The sequence below is a fragment of the Carcharodon carcharias genome, chromosome 1, assembly GCF_017639515.1.
Source record: "Carcharodon carcharias isolate sCarCar2 chromosome 1, sCarCar2.pri, whole genome shotgun sequence".
NCBI classification, from domain to species: Eukaryota; Metazoa; Chordata; class Chondrichthyes; order Lamniformes; family Lamnidae; genus Carcharodon; species Carcharodon carcharias.
This window is the reverse complement of record NC_054467.1, coordinates 1,689,395-1,700,249: the sequence shown is the minus strand read 5'-3', so window position 1 is coordinate 1,700,249 and position 10,855 is coordinate 1,689,395. Positions and strand designations below refer to the sequence as shown.

Sequence of the window (10,855 nt, the reverse complement as noted above, 5' to 3'; positions counted from 1 at the left end):
CTTCACAGGATTCTAGCCTCTGACCTGCTCTTTTAGCCACAGTATTTATATGGTGAGTCCAGTTCAGTTTCTGGTGAATGGTAACCCCCCAGGATGTGGATAGTGGGAGAATTCAGTGATGATAATGCCATTGAATGTCAAAGGGCAATGGTTAGATTCACATTAGTCATTGCCTGGCACTTGTGTGGCATGAATGCTACTTGCCACTTGTTAGCCCAAACCTGGATATTGTCCAGATCTTGCTGCATTTGGACATGGACTGATTCAGTATGAGGAGTCGTGAATGGTGCTGAACACTGTGCAATCATCAATGAACAGCCCCGCTTCTGACCTTATGATGGAAGGAAGGTCATTGATGAAGCAGCTGAAGATATTTGGGCCTAGGACACTACCCTGAGGAACTCCTGTCCTGGAGCTGAGATGACTGACCTCCAACAACCACAAACCATCTTCCCTTGTGCTAGATATGACTATAACCAGTGGAGTTTTCCCCCCATTCCCATCGACTCCAGTTTTGCCACGGCTCTTTGAAGCCACACTCAAATGCAGCCTTGATGTCAAGGGCAGTCACTCTCACCTCATCTTGGGAGTTCAGCTCTCTTGTCCATGTTTAACCAAGGCTGTAATGAGGTCAGGAGCTGAGTGGCCCTAGCAGAACCCAAACTGGGCGTCAGTAAGCAGGTTATTGCTAAGCAAGTGCCGCTTGATAGCACTGTTGATGACCTCTTCCATCACTTTACTGGTGGTGGAGAGTAGACTGATGGGATGGTAATTGGCCAGGTTGGATTTGTCCTGCTTTTTGCATACATGACACTTCTGGGCAATTTTCCACATAGCCAGGTAGATGCCAGTGTTGTAGCTGTACTGGAACAGCTTGGCTAAGGGCACGGCAAGTTCTAGAACACAAGTCTTCATTGCTATTGCTGGAATGTTGTCAGAGCCCATAACCTTTTCAGTATTCAGTATCTCTAGCCGTTCCTTGATATCACGTGGAATGAATTAAGTTGGCTGAAGACTGGCATCTGTGATGCTGGTGACCTCTGGAGGAGGCTGAGATGGATCATCCACTCGGCACTTCTGGCTGAAAATTGTTGCAAATACTTCTGCCTTCAGTTGTTTAATTGTCCACCACCATTCACGACTGGATGTGGCAGGACTGTAGAGCTTAGATCTGACCCGTTGTTGTAGGATCGCTTAACTGTCTATCACTTGCTGCTTATGCTGTTTGGAACACAAGTAGCCCTGTGTTACAGCTTCATCAGGTTGACACCTCAATTTTAGTTATGCCTGGTGCTGCTCCTGACGTGCCCTCCTGCACTCTTTATTGACCCAGGGTTGATCCCCTGGCTTGATGGTAATGGTAGAGTGGGGGATATGCCAGGCTATGAGGTTGCAGATTGTGTTTGAGTACAATCCTGCTGCTGTTGATAGCCCACAGCGCCTCATGGATGCCCAGTCTTGAGTTGCAGGACTGTGTGAAATCTATCCCATTTAGCACGGTGTTAGTGCAACACAACTTGATGGAGGGTATCCTCAATGTGAGGCGGGACTTCGTCTCCACAACAACTGTGCGGTGGTCACTCCCACTGATACTGTCATGGACAGAGATGGACAGGCAGGTTGGTGAGGATGAGGTCAAGTGTGTTTTTCCCTCTTGTTGGTTCCCTCACCACCTGCTGCAGACCCACTCTAGTGGCTATGTCCTTTCGGATGTGGTCAGTAGTGGTGCTACCGAGCCACTCTTGATGATGGACATTGAAGTCCCTCACCCAGAGTACATTCTGTGCCCTTGCCACCCTCAGTGCTTCCTCCAAGTGGTGTTCAACATGGAGGAGGATTGATTCATCAGCTAAAGCAGGATGGTACGTGGTAATCAGCAGGGGGTTTCCTTTCTCATGTTTGACCCGATACCATGAGACTTCATGGGGCCCGGAGTCAATGTTGAGGACTCCCAGGGCAACTCCCTCCCTCTGCTGGCTCTGTCCTGGCAGTGGGACAGGGCATACCCAGGGATGGTGATAGTGGTGTCTTGGATATTATCTGTAAGATATGATTCTATGAGGATGACTATGTCAGGCTGTTGCTTGACTAGTATGAGAGACAGCTATCCCAATTTTGGCACTAGCCCCCAGATATTAATAAGGAGGACGTTGCAGGACCGACAGGGCTGAGTTTGCCATTGTCGTTTCCAGTGCCTAGGTTGATGCCATTCCAATTTTATTCCTTTTTTGAGACTTTGTAGCAGTTTGATATGACTGAGTGGCTTGCTGGGCTATTTCAGAGGGTACCTAAGAGTCAACCACATTGCTGTGGGTCTGGAGTCACATGTAGACCAGACCAGGTAAGGACGGCAGATTTCCTTCCCTAAAGGACATTAATGAAACAGATGGGTTTTTACAACAGACTTTTAATTCCAGATTTTTATTGAATTCAAACTTCGCCATCTGCCATGACGGGAGCATTACCCAGGGTCTCTGGATTACTAGTCCAGCGACAATCCCACTACGCCATCTCCCACTGCCTGCTCGATATAATCATTTTCCTTAGCAAAAATCAGGTTTAAAGAAAGCTTAACATGAAAAGTATTGAGCACGAATCTCCTTGTGATGAGTGAGATTTTTAAAAATAAATCACATGGACCAACTTAGGGAGTGTCCAGATAAGAATAGTTTGGTAGATTTCTTTCAGATATTTTATTGATGTTCTCAAAATAAACATGGATTTTAAAATGTTGAATTGGGTGGAATTTTTAACTTTAAAAACGCCAACCATATTTATGCAATATATATATTATATCTATATGTAAAGCACAAATTAATGTGTTCTAAATTTAAATTAATTTTAGATTGACTCATAAGTGCATGAGCACATAATTTTTAGGAAAAGAAAAAATTGAACAGACTCAAACAGCAGCCAAAAATACACACAATTGTCTGAGAGTCCATTTCATGCTGAAATTCAATATTATTGCTTGATAATTTATTCGACATATTTAGCATCTTTTAGGTGACAACATTTTGCTTGGCTTCCCTTTTTATTTCTAACGCTGTCTCTTCTGGCCCTTGAACCCTTCACTCTAGCAAACCAACTGGCTGAGCAATTTTAGCAACCACATTATAAATTTAACCGTTAATTCAGACACCTCAGGGATTTATTTTTCCAAAGAAAATGAGGTTCGTTTACTTAATATTTCCTAATAAGTCAATAGCCAGAATCATCTTTATTGCTTACCTTTGCATTATATATTACACAGATTGTAAAGCACACAAACAGGCCATGAGGCTTAACTGGTCCATGCTCCACATGGATCTCCTTCTACTCTACTTCATCGCACCCTATCATCATAATCTTTGATGCCTCTCTCCCTCATGTATTTATTAGTTTTCCCTTAAATGTAACTATGCTATTTGTCTCACTGACTCCATGTGGTAGCAAATTCCACACCCTCAGCATACTCTGGTTAAGTAAGTTACTCCTTTATAAAATTTATAACTTTTTATGATTTATAAATTAATATCCTTCCCACAATTCAGGGACCAGAACTGGTGACTAGAATAGGTGTTGAGACATCATTCACAGCAACAAGACAATTTCATTTAGATAAGGGTTCGCAGCTCAGACACTGTACAGAATGAAGCTCCCATGGTACTAGAAAAACATGCTTTCCTCCTAATTTTGGAGTATGCAAGTTCCATTTCTTACATCAGTCATCCTTATGGTTTTTGAATGGCATTACTAGTATACTTTAAATATGGGGTATTTTTGGTTTATGATGCACCTAATAGAAAATACACTCTGACAAACACAAGTAATTTCATTATTCCCAATGGTGTTATTAGTGGCCTGTGAATGTAGCTGCAAGATTCCCCAAGCTCGCTCACTCATTTTCTGCAATTCTATCATTATTAATTTTAGGCTGAATCTTGAATGACGAGACTTTATCAAAAGCTTTATAAAACCCTCCTAGTAATAAAATAATTTATGGTGTTTCTGTGGAAGATTGTATTGAAAGGTAATCCATGAAGAAATTTAATACTAATTACACATTATTGAGGATAAAGAACTGACAACTCTCTGTTCTGCAATGCTGTTTGCATTTGTGCAATTGTCCTAGTTAGAAAATAGAAGCTGGAGAGACAAAGCTAGAGTGTAAACCATGGCTGTAAACTCAACTCACCCGTTACAAAAAGGGAAATACCATATTAATCAAAACAGCTCAATATAGTGAAATCTCAGACTCCTACCCATGATTTCCAGGTTCATTTGGCCATTAAAAGAGGGACACGCTGATACGCCAAGAAGTTATTCAACTTGGACCGCTTTGGTACAAACCTTGGTGGATTATTATTGAATTAATTGGTCGGAGAGTAGGTGTTCTGGTGCCCTTTTAGACACAGAATGCTGTTTGGGACCCCAAAATTGAAAGAAAAAGTAATTGTTTTTAAAAGCATGAAAAGGAAGCTAGGATTACAATACCCGTCAGAATTTTACCCATAGCTTCTCAGATCTGACTCTGTGCTGCAGCATCCTCGATATTGCAGTGTCAGACTCTCAATGCCTGTCAACAATGACTTCAGCACATGACCCAGTAGATACCTTACAGAAAGGAAGAGCAGCAATATTGGAGAAAGTGGGACTGTTATTAGTATCACACAAAATAAAAATATCAGGATTCTGATTTGTGGTGACACATGGGACTAATTATTCTGCTGGAATTTGCATAAACAACAGATACAAACTATGTTCATGACCTCATAGGCTTCCTGGGTACATACAATTAAATGTCTAGGGTCTTTCCAAAATCTTGGGTACAACCCTAGTAACATTGGTCTAAAGATCATTGCATAAATACCTCTGTAATGTCAAGCAAAAGTCTAAAATGCTCATGTTGATTTCTGCACAAATAAAAGTTCCAAACGAATAGGTATTTATGTAAATCTGGATAGTTTCTTTTAAAAAATAAATCTAGATAATGTACAACCGTTAATAAAAAAAACATTTTTAAAAGCCACTTTGTCTGCTACCCACAGAAATATTCAAGAATCAAACATCTGTTAAAATTCATGGCCGAGATCATTCCGGAAAACCTAATATGGATCCATAAAACATCTCAGACTTCAATGTCATTTTCCACTCTTTGATCGTGTTCACATGGCGTAATGGTCTGGCTTTCTGTGCCTGTAGAACAAACCATACATCAAGGATATGAATATACCAAAATAGCCAACAGAGAAAGGTCAGAAAGGCTGTCCCATATAGTCATATTGCAATTGATCACCATGCCTGTGTGCTACTACTCATGTCAGCAACTGCTGAGATTACACTAAATATACATTAGGCTAATCCAGGGGAAAGATAATTAGGGAAATTCTTCTCCAACAACTGAGGGCAATCAAAATGGGTTCCAGGAGCTCTCCGTGGCCATGAGGTTGATCAACCTCATGAAGGAGGATGCAAAGAGGCTTCAAGGGGATTTTGAGAGGCTTTGTAAGTGGGCAAGAACACGGCAGATGGAATATAATGCGGAAAAATGTGATGTTATCCATTTTGGTGGGAAAAACAGAAATTCAGAGCATTTCCTAAATGGGGAGAGATTGGGAAGCGTTGAAGTTCAAAAGGTGTCCTTGTTCATAAATCACTTAAGGTTAACATGCAGGTACGGCAAGCAATTATGAAGGCAAATGTTATGTTAATTAGCCTTTACTGCAAGAGCATTTGAGTACAGGAGTAATGAAGTCTTGCTGAAATTATATAAAACCTTGGTGAGTCTGCACTTGGAGTATTGCATGCAGTTTTGGTCTCCTTATCTAAGGAAGGATATACTTGCTATAGAAGGAGGAGAACAAAGGTTCAGTGGACTAATCCCTAGGATGGTGGGAATGTCCTAGGAGGAGAGATTAAGGAAACTGGGTCTATATTTTCCAGAGTTTAGAAGAATGAGAGATGATCTCATTAAAGCATACAAAGTTTTTTTTTTACAGGGCTTGGCAGGGTGGATGCAGGAAGGATTTTTCCCCTGACTGGGAGGGCTCTAGAACCAGGTGATACAGTCTCGGAATAAGGCTTAGATCATTTAAGACTAAGATGAGGGGGAATTTCTTCACTCCGATGGTGGGGAATTCTCTCCCCAGAGGACTGTGGAAACTCAATCATTGAGTGTATTCGACAAAGACTGATAGATTTCTAGATATTAAGGATATCAAAGGATAAGGGGATAATGCTGGAAAATGGTGTTGAAGTAGAAGATCAGCCATGATCTAGCTGAATGATGGAGCAGGCTCGAAGGGCTGAATGGCCTACTTCTCCTTCTGTTTCTTCTGTTCTGACTGTCAGACCCAAGACATTAGATTTCATTAGCTACTGGGAGACAATTCAAATCCATGTTTCTGAGAGATGGGAAAGATGTTTAATTGTGCCATTGTTAAATAAATCAGGATGGGTTATTTTGCAATTAACAATTTAAAGACTTGTTAAGGATTGGGAATGAGTATCCAGTGAAACATTCCACTAAAGGGGTGTATATCACTGAAATTTAGAACTGGCATAAGCAAAGGTATTTATGGAGGGGGCGGAGATCTTGCGGTCCTGCCCGTCGATGGGATTTACTGGTGCCGCTGAAGTCAATGGACTTTTGGCTGGTTTGCCACATCTGCCACAGAGGGGCCAGAAAATTCCAGCTGTGTGTGTGTGTGTGTGTGTGTGTGAAAAAGTGCAAGAAGAAAGGTAAGAGTGAGAAAAGTAACCAGGACCTGAGTTCTTGACCTGTAGTAGCCATTATCATCAGGCGTATCATTAAAGAGGAGGAAGAGGGAGGTCTGGAAGCAGAAGGCATGGGGAGATACAAAAGATCTATTGTAGTGCAGTAGCTACCCAGTCTGGCAGAGAAACAATACCAGAGGAAACTCAAACTCACCTGGAAGGCTGTGACTGAAAATGTGCAACACAACAAAAACAAAAACAGAATTACCTGGAAAAACTCAGCAGGTCTGGCAGCATCGGCGGAGAAGAAAAGAGTTGACGTTTCGAGTCCTCATGACCCTTCGACAGACATAAATGTTGACAGCAATGGTGACCTTCACTGCCTCTGAAGATGTAACAAGGTTAATGACTCTTCATGAATCAAATGTGCTACTTGATTCACGAAGAGTCATTAACCTTGTTACATATTCAGAGGCAGTGAAGGTGACCATTGCTGTCAACATTTATGTCTAACTGACCTTACAGATACCCTCAGAAGACATTTCAGATTTCAGTCATTTACTTTCAAATATTCAATTAAAGGGATAACCTGTTATCAGCATATTGATAGATACCTTTCAGCAAAATATAACAACACAGTTGCACTGTCATATTTTCAGTAAGCTCCTGCACTTTCAATTTCAGGTTGTGTCCACATCTTATTTGTTAATTTGTCTTTTGGGCCTATTTGCCTCTTTAATGTACATGGGAAAGGCACAGTTCCCAGAGACAGAAAGGTGAGAATGAGCAGCAGCCTAAGACAACCCCTTTTATATTTCTTCTGAAAGGGGCAGGTGGGGAATGCTTGTACCTCAGGCAAATAACAACCATGAAAGTTTAACAGCTCCCAACTTGTCTGCCTCATTTTCTGTTACATTCTTTTCATCCTTTCTCTTCCTCCTGCTTGCTCTTGTGTTCTTTGTTACCCCATTTCTACATCCCCCATGATCTTTTGAGTCCTAATTACCAGCCCACTCGAGTCCTTAACAGGTTGACTCTTTTCAGGGTGAATTCGAATGCTATTTGCTGCTTCCACTAAAAAAAGAATGTAACTATTTAGGGTAATATTTGACTATGTCACAGTTGTCAGGTAATATGCTTAAATGAACAAAATACAAGCCTGGACACAGTCAATTGAGCCTGCATACCAAGCTTGCCCTTCAGGGATGAGATCTTCCCATATTCATGCAGTATTTATTTAACTTCTGTTAAAACTATCGGATTATGGTCATCTCTCCTTTATCAATGTGAAAAGACACACATTTGACCTCTGAAGAAAACTATTCGACTGCTGGAAAATCAAGAAAAATACTGGAGTCCAAATTGCAATGGAAGTGGAACACCATCTCAGCGACTAAGGACATGCCAGCCCAATTAAAATAATTTTGTAAAGCAGTCCGAGTCATCAGTGCCATAATAATTAAATAATTCAAACAGAAAAGGTACTTCTTAAATAAACTTTAAAAATTGTTAGCCACATATCTATCGAGAATAAAATTAAGGCCAGTCAGTAAAGAATATGCCTTAACCTATTTGTTGCCAGTCACATTTATAAACCATAAAAATGTTTTTGTCCAAGTTGAAATAACCTCATTAGGGTTTGATTTGTAAGAAAATAAAGATAATTCCATAACTTCATAAGAATCAACACATCACTTCCTGCTGTAAATCACCAACATTACATAATCTCTTTCACTTATCACAGTGACATCTGCCACAACAGGCTACTTCCCTCATTATACACTACCAACCAACACAAAAGGAATATTTATGCTATTCTACTCATTGATCTGCATATATATTGCTGCCATGGTACCATAAGCCAGCTTACCTTTCATTACAATTGCAAGATACTGCAATTAGCCAGAGTCAAAAATGCTGGCAAGAACAGGGTAAAAGTAGGTCTATTCTGGCACATGCCCCAATAATTCTAAATGATGGCCAAATATTAAGCACATCTGGAGCAGGCTCTGAATCACCCTAAGAAATTACTGAAGCACATTTTTTCTACTAGTGCCTTTCTGCCATAGTGCACCGAGGGGCTGGAAATTGTATAGATTCCTCGGGCTGTATGACTCTCAATGAATATATGCAGTAAATACTAAATGTATCTTAATTGTATTGAAGCACCTCAGAGTGCAACATGATCTGTGTCGATAACTTGAATACCATTGCACTAACTGTAATGACCATGTTGAAATGTCTGTAATGTTTATTGATTGTATTGAAGCACCTCATGATTTATGCGGAAAAGTTGAATCTGATTGCACTTTTTGTGATGGCCATTTTGAAATGTTTTGTAATGTTCTTTCAGATATTTTATGAATAAAGTATATTTTTCCAAAAAAAGAAATTACTGAGGCACATTTTTTCCACTAGTGAAAGCAACCCTGTACTAATTATTTCTCTGGATGATATTTACCAAGTTTCCCACACTGCACATACTTATTAGTTTCTATAAATGCGATTCAACTGTTCATCAATCATACCTACATTGCATGCATGGAACCCCTTCAAAGAGGATATATGAATTTCAGATTATTCCAGTAAGCATATTGAATAGAAGGGAAGAGGTTTGTGGATTTTTAATACTCCAGTAAGCTCTAAGGCTGACCTTCTCTGCAGTCCAGTTTCTGCTGTTTCGCTCTATATAGTAGCTTTGGTCCTAGCAAGCCGATAATAATTGCTCCGATTGGAGCTGTGATCAGGATTCCCAGAAAGGCCACAGTGAGAACACTCAAACCATACTCCGCTGCAATCTTGTCATTTCGGATTCGTGCCATGTCCAAAGCTACAGATCCAATGGCAGCCTAATTCAGCACAAAGAAGAAGATCACGCAGCATATAACAAAGCTTAACTTGGAGACACAACATTTGCACTGAACTGAGCAGCAAACAGGGCAACACTATTTTAATAATTGTCCAAACTGGAAAACTAAACAGATTTTATACAACAATGTCTCGCATCATGCTATCTGCCCACTTAGATTTAAGTTTTTTTTTATTTTTTTAACATTAACATTACTTGCTGCCCTGATACAGAAGCAGTTATTTTGCTGCTGCTTTTTAGCAGCTGGGTGATGAGCCACACCCACAGTGTAATATAATGTCACAAATCTATTTACATACAAACACATGAAAAGAAAGTTTGGCACTTATTTCCATGGTAATCTTTTCCTTTATAATCTTTGTGGCTTGTGGCCAATCTATGCCTCCTCTGTCAGTCTCTTTTTTTAAACTTGTACTTTACCAGCATACACAGGGCAGGATTTTGGGTTGTCGGGTGGGCGCAGTGGGTGGGCCCAGGAGCAGCTGAGAAACGGTCCGCGCCCACCATCGGCCCCCGCCCATGATTTCACACTGGCTGGCCAATTAACGACTAGCCAGCATGAAAGGTGCGCTGAGAAATTCAGCACTGCCAGGTGGGGGTCGGGGGAGTGTCAGCGCAAAAGCCTGCGCGTGTGTGGGGCAGCACACAATGAAAACTACTTGAAGGCAGGGACCTGCCTCAGGGAGCTGAACAATTTTAAATTCAAAAATAACGATTTTTAAAATCTGAAAATAAATGTTCCAACATGGGATTCACTCACAATAACATTAACAGAATAAAAATTATGCTCAAAAATTTATATTTATTTTTTATTTAATTGTGGAAACCTCATCCCACCCATGGACGAGATTTGCTAAAAATTCAAAAGGCTGCCTGGCCAATTTGCCCACCCACCAACCATAAGGTTGAACAGGCAGCGAAAAATAGGTTTAAATTTGTTGATTAAAGGCCTTAATAGGCCTCTTAATTGTCAACGGGCACGCTTCTGCCCACCGACCGAAATATTGCGCGAGAGTTGGGATGTTCGCCCAACACCATCGTACAGTATTTTACACCCGATTGGGTCAGGCGCCCACCCTTGGGAAGTAAAATCCTGTCCACTAAGTTTATGACCCGCCATCTGCTGGTTAGTGTTTCTCTATGTGCATTTCCAACCAGGTATTGTCTATACAACTCACTGTAAATTCAGCATTGATCATTGAAGGCTGTTAATGCATCATGATCTGGAAATTAAGGGTGAAATGAGAGCTATGGCCCATGTTTTCTACAACAGGTTTACATTTACAT

At 40.7% G+C, this 10,855-nt stretch overlaps 1 protein-coding gene across 7 annotated transcripts in view; it reads right to left on the bottom strand.

The window, feature by feature from the left end:
• Nucleotides 1-2,391: 2,391 nt before the first annotated feature.
• Nucleotides 2,392-10,855, bottom strand: part of LOC121277425 (sodium/hydrogen exchanger 9B2-like) — a 139,214-nt gene continuing 130,750 nt past the window's right edge. For all 7 annotated transcript variants that reach the window (XM_041186891.1, XM_041186872.1, XM_041186901.1 and 4 more), the window contains 2 exons: nucleotides 9,353-9,548; nucleotides 2,392-5,178 (listed from right to left, as the gene is read on the bottom strand). In XM_041186891.1, the coding sequence (XP_041042825.1) occupies nucleotides 5,111-5,178; nucleotides 9,353-9,548 (264 nt within the window). In that variant the 3' untranslated portion in view covers nucleotides 2,392-5,110. The remainder of the gene's footprint in view (nucleotides 5,179-9,352; nucleotides 9,549-10,855) is intronic.